Source organism: Papio anubis, chromosome 9 (assembly GCF_008728515.1).
Source record: "Papio anubis isolate 15944 chromosome 9, Panubis1.0, whole genome shotgun sequence".
In the NCBI taxonomy this organism is placed as follows: domain Eukaryota; kingdom Metazoa; phylum Chordata; class Mammalia; order Primates; family Cercopithecidae; genus Papio; species Papio anubis.
The window spans coordinates 94,912,155-94,926,253 of NC_044984.1; the positions used below are offsets into that span (position 1 = coordinate 94,912,155).

Sequence of the window (14,099 nt, forward strand, 5' to 3'; positions counted from 1 at the left end):
ATTGGAAGCCTTTTGTAGTAAGTGTCATGAAAATCATGGGAAGAGTAGGACCCTGAGGGCAAACAACATGGTTCCCTATCCCAGCTGATTGTCTTGCCAGGTGTCCTAAATTACTTAACCTTTCCGAGCTTTAGACTCCTTACCTGTAAGATAAGGACAACAATGAAGATGATGATAAGGATGAGGAGATGATGATGATGATGATGATGGTGATGATGGTGATGATAATGGTGATGATGGTGGTGATGGTGATGATGGTGATGATGGTAATGTTGGTGATGTGGTGATGATGATGATAGTAATAATCATGTTGATAGATAACCTATATCAAGTGATTACTATGTGCAGGAACTGTTCTGGGGGGCTTTATATGTACTAATTCATTTAATCTTCAGGATAGTCTTTTGTAGCAGCTATCTATAGATTGTCATGAGGATTAAATAAATTGATGTGTGTAAAGTACTTAACACAGTTCTTCCCAATGGAAAATCCTCAATCATTGCCTGCTATTATTACTATTATCAGTGAGTTGTTGTGAATTTAAAAAAATGGATATTGTTTTTAAAATATCTTGCTCAGTACCTGGCACTCTTTTTAAAAAGTTTTTTTTTTTTTTTTTTAATTTCAATAGCTTTTGGGGGCACAGTTGTACAAGTGGTGTTTTGTTACATGAATGAATTGCATAGTGATGAATTCTGAGATTTCGGTGTATGTGTCACCAGAGTAGTATACATTTTATCCAATATGTATTTTTTTATCCCACACTTCTCTCCCCTCCTTCCTTCTGAGTCTCTGAAGTCTATTATACACTCTGTATACCTTTGCGTACTCATAGCTTATATGGCGTTTGGTTTTCCATTCCTGAGTTACTTCACTTAGAATAATGGCCTTCTGTTCCACCCAAGTTGCTGCAAAAGACATTATTTTATTCCTTTTTTTGACTGAATAGTATTCCATGGTGTATATATACCACAGTTTCTTTATCCACTCATTGGTCGACGGGCACTTAGGTTGGTTCCATATCTTTGCAATTGTGAGTTAGGTTGCAATAAACATTTATATGCATGTGTCTTTTTATCTAACTACTTTTTTTCTTTTGAGTACTCACTAATGGGATTGCTGGATCAAATGGTAGGTCTACTTTTAGTTCTTTAAGAAATCTCCGTATCGTTTTCCATAGAGGTTGTACTAATTTACATTCCCACCAACAGTGAAAAGCATTCCCCTTTCACTACATCCACACCAACATCTATTATTTTTTGACTTTTTAAAAATGGGCATTCTTGCAGAAGTAAGATAGTATCTCATTGTCATTTTAATTTGCATTTCCCCGATGATTAGTGATACTGAGTATGTTTTCATGTGTTTTTTGGCCATTTGTATGTCTTCTTTTGAGAAATGTCTATTCATGTCATTTGTCCCCTTTTAGATGAGATCACTTGTTTTTTCCTTTGCTGATTTGTTTGAGTTTCTTATAGATTCTGGATATTAGCACTTTGTCAGATGCATAGTTTGCAAATATTTTCTTCCATTCTCTGGGTTGTCTGTTCACTCTGATAATTATTTCTTTTGCTGTGTAGAATCGTTTTAGTTTAATCAGGTCCCATTTATTTATTTGTTTGTTTTTGTTGCATTTGTTTTTGGGGTTTTAGTCATGATGTACCTGGCACTCTTACGTGCTCAATAATCATTAGATGCTATTTTGTTGATGAATTCTTATTTGGTATTCCTCTATTCATCCAGCCTCCCCAGTTGGGGTCATACACTGTTTTCAAAACTCTCCCTATTCCTATTAATTAACCCAATTCTTTATTCAGCAAGTATTATTAAGTACCAATTTGTATGCCAGGCTGTATTCTAAGCATAGGAGATGCCTTGGTGAGCAAACCAGACCAAATTGTTGCCTTCATAGTCACCATTCTAAAGCAAAAGCAGAAAAACAGTCTACATAACTGAGCTAAAGTAGACAAAAAGAGAAAACAGTCAAGCAAACAAAAAGATTAAGAAATATAAAATCAGTAAAAGAGTATCGAAAAGAAGATAGAGAAAAATGCAATGGTAACAAGATAATTTCCAGGGGACATGAACTGATATTCCATATAAACACATAGGTGATGAGACAAGACAAACTAAGATGATAAAAACTAAATTTAAAAAAGAGAACATGTTTAAAGCAAACATATAAACAATATGTATGAGTAGTGATTAAAAGAAACGTCCTAAAGCATAAATTACTAAATGAGAAAAGTTACAAATCTACACCCAAGAAAAAGTGGAAATAGGCATTTAAGCAGGAGTTTGGAGGTGAAAGGTTTAACCCCACAGAACAAACGAATTCACTTGGGCTCAGGCAGCTACAAGCAGCATCAGGCACCTCCCAGTGCTGGAATTCACCTATTAGGAACCCAGAACACCCCTAGGAACCCCAGGGAAGATGCTGGGAGCAGGTACTGGTCACTGTGGGCCACCAGCTTCTGGGAGTTTGCCTACCTGGCACTTTAAATAGTTGTTGAAGACATCCAAAACCAAGCGCCAGCAGAGCATCATAACCTCTGTCCTCATCCTCTCAGTAGACATCCAGTAGGTCTGACGGTGTCAGTGGGTTTTTGCTTTCTACTCCTTTAGACTCCTTCATCACTTAATAAGCATTTTGTCAAAGCAATGAGTGCACGTGATTCCAAAGTCAAATGGTAAGAAAGGCATATCATTAGGAAAAAGCCCCAGCCCTATCCTCTTCACCTGCTCCTACAGGCAACCCCTAAGAACCACTTCAGTTTTCTTTGCTTTTTGTATTGTTTTTTCTTTCTTTCCTCTTTCTCTTTTCCTTCCTTCCTTCCTTCCTTCTTTCCTTTCCTTCCTTTCTTTCTTTCTTTCTTCTTTCTTTCTCTTTCCCTCCCTCCCTCCTTTCCTTCCTTCCTTCCTCCTCTTTCTTTCTTTCTTTTCTTTCTCTCTTTCTTTCTTTTTCTTTCTTTCTTTCTCTCTCTCTCTCTTTCCTTCCTTCTTTCCTTCTTTTTCCTGCCTTCCTGCCTTCTTGCCTTCTTGCTTTCTTGCTTTCTTTTTTGACAGAATCTCGCTCTGTCGCCCAGGTTGGAGTGCAATGGCGCGATCTCAGCTCACTGCAAGCTCCGCCTCCCAGGTTCATGCCATTCTTCTGCCTCAGCCTCCTGAGTAGCTGGGGCCACAGGTGCCTGCCACCAAGCCCGGCTAATTTTTTGTACTTTTAGTAGAGACAGGGTTTCACGGTGTTAGCCAGGATGGTCTCGATCTCCTGACCTCGTGATCCACCGGCCGCTGCCTCCCAAAGTGCTGGGATTACAGGCGTGAGCCACTGCACCCAGCTGTTGTGTGGATGGTCTTTATTTATTTCTGTAATACCATTTTCCCTCCCAACAAACATGGAAGAAAAAAAGAAGGGACTGGTGGGAGGTGGCTCTTGGCAGCCTTATAAAGCTTAAACTCATCAGTTATTTTGGAGACAATGCTTTTAAAAGAGTTGGAAGTCTGGGATATATGCTTAAATGGAAACTGGTTGAGATATCTCCAAAGCAATTTGCACACCTCCATCTTCCACTTTACTGAGTTCTCTTGGTCCCACTGGGGCTGCATGCACAGCAGCATGCAGTTCTTGTACAGTCTCTGGAGTCTGAAGGAGTTCCATTTGATTTTACCAATGATCTGCACAACTACGTCTTTCCTAGTTAGGGTGTGTCAGGCCAACTTCATGGTTGCCAAGTTACCCTGGTCGATGGTCTTGATGAGCCAGTAGTTTCCAGGAGGGGTATCCTCAGCAGAGATGCCTGAGAGGTCCTGCAGTATGTTGAATGATAGGGCTTGGAGTCAGGGTGTCCCAAGGTAGGCTCAAATTTGGGAAACGCTGATTAAAAGCTTGGTCCAGATCATCTCAAAAGAATAAAACTTCCAAAGCCCACCTGATGACCTAATCTTTATAATAGAGTCAAAACACAATGCCAGAGAAAAATAAAAATAAACAAAAACAAATGCTAACACACTAAATTTAAAAAGCAAAATAAGAAAAAGAGATATGAATTTGTAGCTTTCCTTTCTTATAATGTCTTTGTATAGTTTTGGTATTAGGGTAATGCTGGCCTCATAAAATAAGTTAGAAAGTGTTCCCTCTGCTTCTGTTTTCTGGAAGAGATTGTACAGAATGGTATCATTTCTTCTTTAAATTCTTGACATTTAAATGCTTGACAGAATAAACCAGTGAAACCATCTGGGCCTGTTGCTTTCTGTTTTAGGTTATTAATTATTGATTCAATTTCTTTAATAGTATAGGCCTATTTTGATGACCAATTTCTCCTTGTTGAGTTTCGGTAGGGTATATGTTTCCAGGAATTTCATCTAAGTTATCAAATTTGCAGGCTTAGAGTTATTCGTATTTCTTTATTTTCCTTTTAATGTCCATGGGATTAGTAATGATGGACCTCTCCTTCCTTTCTGATATTGGTAATTTGTGTCTTCTCTCCCTCTCTTTTCTTGGTTAACCTTGCTGAGCTTGGTTAGCCTAGCCTTATTAATTTTATAGATCTATTTTATTGAATCTATTAATTTTTATTGATCTATTTAAAGACCCAGCTTTTGGTTTCAGTGATTTTTCTCCATCATTTTCTTACTTTCAATTTCATTGATCTCTGCTCAGTTTACTTTTTTTTTTTTTTTTTTTTTTTGCTTATTTTGGATTTAATTTGTTCTTTTCTAGCTTCCTAAAGTGAAAGCTTAGATTATTGATTTTAGATCTTAATCAATATATTCATTTTAGTGCTATAAATTTCTCGTAAACACTGCTTTTGCCACATCCCATACATTTTGATAAATTGCGTTTTCATATCCATTTAGTTCATTTTCACTTAGTTCTTTAAGTAGTCACCTCTATGTCTTCTATATGCATTATGTGTAACCTTTTAGAAACGCTTTGTGATGTAAGATGTGTTATATTCCTATATTTCTCTAAATCGAATTTAATCTCTTCTAAGCTCATAACTCTCCCGGCTGATGTGAAATTCATTTGGTCTGTGTTTGAGAATACTCCTTCCTCCAGGATCGTGCACAAACCTCAGGATCATGTTCAAATTTTAATTGGTCCCTTGAATATGAACAACTCAGCCACAGTCCAGCATGGACATCTTACCCCAGGGTTTTCAAGGCCATGGTTCTTAGTATCTTCCTGTCCTCATCTCAGAACTACATCATTGGAGATCTGTCACTCCTCTAGAAGCTCTTTATTAGTGCTGGTTCAATACTCACAGAACCTCCCAGACTCATCCCATTCCCAATTCTACAAGCATTGACCTCCACCTTCAACATCTTTGAGATGATCCAATATAACCGTTTCAATGAGAGGTTGAAAACAAAAATCGTATGTGAGAGTTATCTTTATTTAGAGACAGAAACATTGCAGCTTTTGTGCCAGCAAGTGAAGAAGAGTTTCTGCCCTCTTGGGATGGAAAAGAAAATGAAAAAGCAATAGAAGCAAGAACAAAGCACACATAAATACCTTGATCAGTTATCCGTTCATCTTAATGTTCCTACAATTATTGCAAAACAATCATTTATGAACTCAAATTGGGGAAGGTAACAAGTTTGTTATGGGCTGGCACTTGCCATGCTGTGTAAAACTTGGGTAGATTCATGTCTCAAGATAATTTTTAAAAATGTAAACTTCCTACTAAAAGGACAGCATAAGGCAGTGGTTAAGAGCACAGAGTCAGCTGGGCACAGTGGCTCATGCCTGTAATCCCAACACTTTGGGAGGTTGAGGCAGGAGGATTGCTTGAGTCCAGGAGTTTGAGACCAGCCTAGAAAACATAGCTAGACTCAGTCTCTACACAAAATTTAAAAATTATTAATAGCTGGGCATAGTGGGATGCACCTGTAGTCCCAGCTACTCAGGAGGCTGAGGTGAGAGGATCACTCGAGCCCAGGAGTTTGAGACTTCAGTGAGCTATGATTGCACTGTGCGCTCCACCCTGGGCGACAGAGCAAGACCTTGTCTAAAAAAATAAAAAATAAAAAGAGTGCAGAGGGTGAGCTTATCAAGGTTCACATCTGAACTCTACCATTTGTTCTCTGCAGGGGGACCTTGAGCAAATTAACCTCTTTGTAACTCAGTCTCCTCTTTGGTAAGAAAGTGATAATAATAGTATCTGCCTCATTGGATTGTTATGAATAGGAAATGAATTGCCATTTACCATTTTAGAACAGTGCCTGGCACAAAATAAGTGCTGTATATATGGAGACAGATCTAGAAGCTGTCTCCATTTAGGTCATCTTGAATGGAAAGATATCTAATTACTCACCTCTGTGTGTTTGCTGCTATTTTAAAAGCTTGTAGACCCTTAAAGTTTTACAACATCAACCAATATTTTATTGATTGCAAAGTAGTGGGTGGCCTACTACCAGTGGCTACCAGTATCAGTCACTGGAGTCTGGTACGTGCATGTGTATGTACACATATGTGTGTATGACTTGAGAATAGGGTGTGGTATGTGGCTTCCACCAGTATAAAGAAGCACGAGAATTGCTTAAACCTGGGAAGCAGAGGTTGCAGTGAGCTGAGATCATGCCACTGCACTTCAGCCTGGGCCACAGAGCAAGGCTCCATCTCGGAAAAGAAAAAAAAATAGAGGTAGAAAAGCAGTGTGCAATATTCTGCAGAATTGAGGAATCCATATAAAAGTACCATCCTCTAGCTGTTTGCTTGCTACCCCAGGGATCCCACTGGTGCTACACATTCCCCAGATGGCAATGCCAACTCTGTCTACTCATCCTGTATTACTAGCAAGGCTCTGTTCCTCAGTGAATTTCCTTTCCATTCATTTTCAAATGACTTTTCTGATATGAGCATTGTTGAATATGCACAAGAAAGAGCAAGACAGAGGCAGAGTTATGTGTATGGATAGATTTGCATAAGTATAAATACAGTATATGTACCCATATTTAAATGATATAATGATAATATTGTGTTGCTATCTCAGAGTGAAAGCTAATTAATTCAACTATTGAGATGATAATGATTTCTTTTTCAGTTAATACCAGAGTCAAAAAACCCTGCAGAATGATTCCACGCACTGTTCCTTTGACTCATCTTGGAAGAAAGAGTTTTATTCTGTTAACTATTAAGCTGTCTATCAGTATCTATGACAGTTTTAAAGGAAATCATTCCTGGGAGGGGCAGAAGATTATTAGTAGGAAGGCTGACTCATGTAGGCTCAAGAGGACATTGAGGTCATGATTTGGTACCAGGAAAGAAAAAGTCCTCTTTTTGCTTTTAGTCTCTTAAAATGCATGCTTTGGTATTTGCACTCTCAATATCAACACTGATCTGCAGCACAAAGTCTTTTTTTAGACTTTATTTGGTTGGATTTGACATTTAGGAAAATGTTAAGATCTCTCCTACTGAAATTTACACCATCTGAAAAATTCACAAGCAAGTCCGTGACTTTCTTAACCTTGACATCTCTAACTTTTCCTTCAGCCTCTGTTTTCATATTTCACGAGTTACCAAAGCCTGATATTCTCTCTGTTTCCTCTTTTCTATTCTGTCCCACTTTAGTTCAGACATTGGTAGCCTCTCAGTTGTATTATGGCAATAGTCTCCTGTCTCTAGTCTCCAATACCCATTTCACCTTTCTTTACCTTGCTCCAAGGAGCTTCCCAACATACAGGTTAGGTCATACTCTCCCCTGTCAAAGCCTTTAATGGCTTTCCTCTTTCAACATGGTAAAGACTCAACTCCTTTGCTTGGTATTCAAGGACACTTCATCAGATTCTGTTCCTACTACAACTGCTTACCAGTCTCCCACTAATTCTCTCCATACTCTACCCTACTGCCACCAAGACGGAGTATCCACCCTTTCTTGGAATTTTCATAACACCCTGTTTGTTCATTTTTCTGAATGTCTTTCCTCCCTCATGGTCCATGTTTCTAAAACCTTACTTATTCTTCAAGGCCCAAATCAAATTCTATTTCCTTCACGGACCTCTCCCTGATTCTGGCTACTCTTAATTAATCAGGATCACTCCCAGTCTATGCAATGCCTTTTCTTCGAGGCACTTGACTTCTAGCAGTTAGGAAATCGTCATATTATACTTACCTTGTTAGAACAATTTTTAAGTGCCTTCTGCTGGAAAATTGTCATAAGAAATATGCAGCTCTACATGGGTGCAATGTAATTGCTGCCTCTCCTCCTTAAATGTGGCACAATCTTTACAAGCATATGGTGTGGACCTGTTTCTACATTTCAATAATTTATTCCTTGTTTAGCTATCTTATTACTCATATTTTGTATTATGCTGTAAATTTACTTCTGTTTATTCCAACTAAGTATGCAACTCTGAAGACAAGGAATGTCTTATTCATCTTGGTATTTCCCAGGTCAGAGAATGCAGCTTTCAGATAGTTTTTCCTTAACAGTAAATTATTTTACTCTCTTGTGACCCAAGGGTGGTAATTGCAAGACAGTGGTTAAGAGTACAGGCTTTAGTGCATGACTGCCTGGGTTTGAACCTTCCTAGCCAACTACTAACCATGTGATCATGGCCAAGGTACTTAAACTCTCTGTGCCTTTTTTCTTCATCTATGATATGGGGACAAATAATACTATCTTCATCATAAAATTGATATGACAATTAAATCAGTAAATGGAGGTAAAGTTGTTCAAACAATAGCTACTAAGTGCTTAAGAAATGTTAGATATTATTCCAACAGTCTGTTAAAATAAGAAGGACTCCTCTCAGTTTTGATAGAGACATGAAGACACTAGATGCTACATTCCAAGGTGAGCCCATCTGGCAGAAATTTCACAGTGGATATTCAAGAACCAGTTAAACATGTCACTTATTTTGAGAGAATGAAGAGATCAGGAGTTGGAAATTACAGAGAGGTCTTGTAAAGATTTTGGAGCATGTGACTAGTGTGCTGTGTGAATCTTACATCCCTACTACAAAGGGGAATGTTGGAAGTGGGAGTGTCTGTCCCTCGGGCCACCACTGGAACGTGTAGTAACTTTTTGAGGATTGGAAAATGGTGTCCCCTTGTGTCCCCAAAATGTATACTGAAGAGGTCCTATTGCTCCAAGCCCAATGAAAGAGTCTTCAAGATGATTACTTGAGTAGGTTGACATGTATCCCCTGAAGCTGATAGACATGGGGACTTTGTGTCTCACTTTCACCTGAGAAGTTGGAAGGCAGGAAGCTGGGTGGCTGACTGCTCCTGGATAAGTGGGAGAGATTTCTCTGCTCCACAGAGATTGCTAGATCAGAGAAAGCCATTATGGGGTTATCTTAGGTCCATGTCAAGAGAACCACAAGGAGTGACCTCAGTGTAAAAATCGTGGAGTGAATCGCCAAATTCCTAGATGTTGAAGGAGACACATACCATGGGCTAGAATAGAGATGTATTTGCCCTCATCAAAAAAGTTCAGATGAGGCTGGGTGTGGTGGCTCATGCCTGTAATCCCAGCACTTTGGGAGGCTGAGGCGGGCAGATCATTTGAGGTCAGGAGTTTGAGACCAGCCTGGCAAACATGGTGAAACCCCATCTCTACTAAAAATACAAAAATTAGTCGGGCGTGGTGAGTGGCACTTTTCATCCCAGCTGCTCCAGAGGGTGAGACAGGAGAATCGCTTGAACCCGGAAGGCAGAGGCTGCATGAGCCGAGATTGTGCCACTGCACTCTAGCCTGGGTGATAGAGTGAGACTCTGTCTCAAAAAAACAAAAAACAAAAAACAAAGTTCAGATGAAAGTATCCCAAAGATGAGAAGTCTCTAAAGAACCCAACCCAATGGAGAGTCAACTTTGAAAACTTGCTACACACAAACCGGCTTACAGCAACACTAGTCCAGTAACTGCCTTCCTGTCATTTCTTCTCTTACCTCTCTCACAGTCCTCTCCCTATTCGACACTGCCTCCTTGACTCTGAAAGTGTCAGAAACTATGGTTAGTCAGATGGAGGAGAAGCAGAAAGTGGGGAAATGGAGCAGCAGAGTTGAAGCCGGTTACCTCCCTTTTTCACTCTAGGCATCTTACCTGTTAATAGGCTGCAGCTGTGCTATGCCTTCTTGGGGGAGATGTTTGCTTTTAGCTCAAGGTTGGCATTTTTATTATTATGCCAGGCTGGCATATAAAGTACTGAATTGAAACCTTGAATGCCATTTTCTCCCTGAATGCCTGGTTAACAGCAACTCACTTTCCAAAACTTAGCTCAATGCTCACTTCCTATCCTGACCTCTTTATCCCAAACTGAGGAGTCTGTGTGTTTGCTCTGCCGCCATGCAGTTTTTAGAGCCCAGACAACATGTAATTCCACTTGTTTCGTTGTTTGTGTGTCTTTGTCCTCAGCCAACCTTTAAACTCTCGGAGCCCAGGGGTGAACTGTTTGCCTTTGTACCCTTGGCACTTAGTGCTCAGTGGCATAGAATTGTCCCCCAATAAAGATCTATGAAAGTAATTTATCTTAGAAAACAAATTCACATTTTTCCTAAGAGAGGCTATAATTCAAACTTGTCTTTATTTCTGAAAGATAAATTAAAAACAACAGCCTTCTCGACAACACAATGTCATATAAAGTATTTGTCACTGGTGTGCTCAAGGGTGGCCTGGGTGCTCTTTAGCAGTTTGTGAGAAAATGTCCTGGCATCTCTCAATCCATACCTGTGTTTTTCCTGAGAAGCTGTAAGAGGACTTTTTACACTTTTCAGTGTTTCTCCCACAGGTTTCTTCAGGAGAAGCATTACCAAAAACGCCGTGTACAAGTGTAAAAACGGGGGCAACTGTGTGATGGATATGTACATGAGAAGAAAGTGTCAAGAGTGTCGACTAAGGAAATGCAAAGAGATGGGAATGTTGGCTGAATGTATGTATACAGGTATTCACTTCAAGCAATTACATTTCACTAAAAATCTCTTAAGGAGGCAGATGTCAGGTAACTCATCACGACAGTGCTACTTCACATATTAAAGAAGGAACCTACTAAGCCATCTAAGTTCTTGAAAAGGGTAATGAACCACTGAAATTGTCCAAACTGTCAACTAAAGAGCATTTTAGTCACCCAAAACAAATGTCTGTTTTTTTTTTTGTTGTTGTTGTTGTTCTTTGTCACAGTGAACTATACATGGAGCCCAGTGGCATTAGCGTACCATTCAAGTAACGTGCTGTAATGAGCTACGAATGACAGTCTAAAAGTTTCCTCTAAATTTGATTTTAATATACTTATTATGTATTGCTTAATTAGCATACAAATTCACTATTGTGGAAAAAAATAAGAGTGCTTTATAAGGTATAACTGCCTCTGAATTGTCTAAATAGAGTTTTAAACCAAGTCATTTTATTAAGAATCTGTCTTCTCTTAGTGCAGCTTTGAACCAATTTGTATAGGTTTACACCGGAAATTAACTACTCCCAGTTTTAATATAATTTTGTCCTTCTATCTGATAAGGAGACACTGTATTAAACTGCTGGCTTTGTGAGGAACTATAATCTTCATCAAAAATTGGAATGCATGCTAGTATATAACATAATTAATTTTTCATTCTGCAAATTCTACAGACCACTCAGATTCTGAGATATGTCCTGTTTCTCCTCAAAACACAAATAGACAAACAAATGTCACCAAGGGGATGATAGCATTCAGGCAGGGAATGCCACATGAAATAAAAGCCTTCAGAAGGTGACTCCAGTTCTATTGTTACCAAACTGTACAGGCAACTGGGATGGACCCAGGGAAATAATGCGTGCCGGTTGGGGGAAAATAGGTCTGTGTAAATAATCCAGCTCTGGGTGGATGAAAGTTTTATAGCAGCTGATCACAATCTCATCTTAGCATACATGAAACGAGAGCCTGCAATAGGGGCTGCTGCTGGAATCCAATCTCACAATGGAAACACTTACTCTGACACTGCGCAGCTCATATTGCTCATCACTTAGATATGAACTTGTTCCAGCTGGAGCTCTGAGGACATTTTGCATGAAGCCACATATAGCAATCTATAATATTTACGAACACAAACTCGTCCAGTAACAGATGCAGATATTTCATGGTTCTATAAAATAAATTCCCTGTACAAAGAAATTCCTGGAACTTTGTTTTATTGGCATTGAGAGAAGAGTAAGGACGTTAAATGGGATGAAGGGAAGATTGTTTTACATTATTTTTAATAGCTCCCTTTAAGTGTAAATCAATGAGGTTGATTGATCATTCAAAGACATTTTTAAAGTCACCTTGTATTATTTTTATTTTTAACTATATTCTCGGGAATTGGCACTGTTCTCAAAATTAACAGGATTTAAAAAATATCCCTAAAGGATGCTAACATTTATTTTTCTCAATAAGTTTATATATGTTTAATGTGAAATTCAATATCCTTCTTCTGGTACAATATGTAAACATGGCTGAAAATAATATTAATGGCATGTTGTAAAACACCAATTTTCATGGTCCCCTAGAGCAGGAACAGGGAGAGTGTCATTCACCTTTTCATTGACTGAATCCCTTGCATTTGTACAATGCTTTCGTATCACAAGTTCTTTATATAAAGCCCATTTTAAAATGATCTGATTGCTTTTAATCTACACAAAACTCTATAAGGTAGATATTATTCCCATTTTACAAATGAGGAAACTGAGATTCACAGAGGTTAAACTACTTGTTCAAGATTAAGTCTCAAACCTTGGCCTTCCCTTTTTAAAGCGCATAAAGGGCTAGCATTAGTTCTGTGTCATTGCATAGGGGATCTTCTGGGCCAGGTACATATCAGTGGTTTTATGACCACACACCCAACAGTACTTTCTGTGATTGGTGAAGTCTCTATGCTTATTTATTTTAGGCTTGTTAACCGAAATTCAGTGTAAATCTAAGCGACTGAGAAAAAATGTGAAGCAGCATGCAGATCAGACCATGAATGAAGACAGTCAAGGTCGTGACTTGCGACAAGTGACCTCGACAACCAAGTCATGCAGGGTAATAATATGCAATGGTGTCTGCCAAGACTGGCAGGAACTGAGTTTCTAGGTACATAGTGAGCTGGCCAGGAGGCTTTCAAATTAAAGCCACAGGCACAGCTGAATTTCTAGTCCAATTGTTCATTAAAATGGATTCCTAATACATACTTCAATGTAAACATTCAAATAATAGCAGTGCATAAACTAAAAAGTGAAAGTTTTCCTTCTCTCTGACTCCATTCCAGTCCTACTACCTAGTGTTTGCCAGCAGGAATGATTTGGTGTATAAAATGGATTTTTTACCACTGAGTAGTGACCATTTTTTCCCTCTTTTTGAGAAGAAAGGCTCAAACTGGGAAGAATGTGGTCTCAATAGAGGCTATGGATTAATCCTTATAAATGAGTAAAACAGGGTGAATACACATGTGTGGACCCTCAGCTACACACTGAGGTCACAAATTTCTCAAGAAATCCATTGAGCAACTCAGGACAAAATAGGGGAACATCATCCAAGATGTTTAGACAAACACATTGTGGGAATGCACAGGACATTTGATGGAATTTTATTTTGCCATTAACTGAAAAACCAATAAGTTATGATTGTCCAAAACATACCCTTCTCAATATTTATTCATTGTTGACAAAACTTTATCCACATTTAGTTTTATAAATCCATAATTTTATATTTATTTAAGAAAAAGTATTTTATATGAAAGCATTATTTTGCCATGGTGCTTCGTCAGTAACACTTTGGTATAAGAAAGCAAAGAGTTGACATAATTATTCACACTCTTCAAAAGATGCTGTAGAGGGAGAAGGAGATGTTTGAGATCTGAATTGTCCAGATTATTGACTCTCTATTTTAGAGGTTGACAAACATTTTTCTTTAAAGAGCTTTGCCCACATAGTATCTACAACAACTACTCAACTCTACCATTTTAGTGCAAAAGTAGCACAGACAACACATAAACAAATGAGTGTGGCTGTGTTACAATCCAATGGATTTGGTCCATGGACCACAGTTTGTTGATCCCTCCTCCACATGAGTACTCTTAGATGACTTCTCCAAGTGGAATTCATGTTGAATACCATATGAATGTAGTATTCATAGTAGTCATACTATGTGAGAACCTTTCATTA

General features: G+C 38.6%; 1 protein-coding gene across 4 annotated transcripts in view; it reads left to right on the plus strand.

Moving 5' to 3' along the window:
- NR1H4 (nuclear receptor subfamily 1 group H member 4) overlaps positions 1-14,099 on the plus strand; it is an 84,310-nt gene that overhangs the window by 44,366 nt on the left and 25,845 nt on the right. For 2 of the 4 annotated variants that reach the window (XM_009181507.3, XM_009181506.4), the window contains 2 exons: positions 10,735-10,887; positions 12,845-12,978. In XM_009181507.3, coding sequence (XP_009179771.1) covers positions 10,735-10,887; positions 12,845-12,978 — 287 coding nt within the window. The remainder of the gene's footprint in view (positions 1-10,734; positions 10,888-12,844; positions 12,979-14,099) is intronic. The other 2 variants (XM_003907015.4, XM_003907017.5) reach the window with 1 other exon arrangement.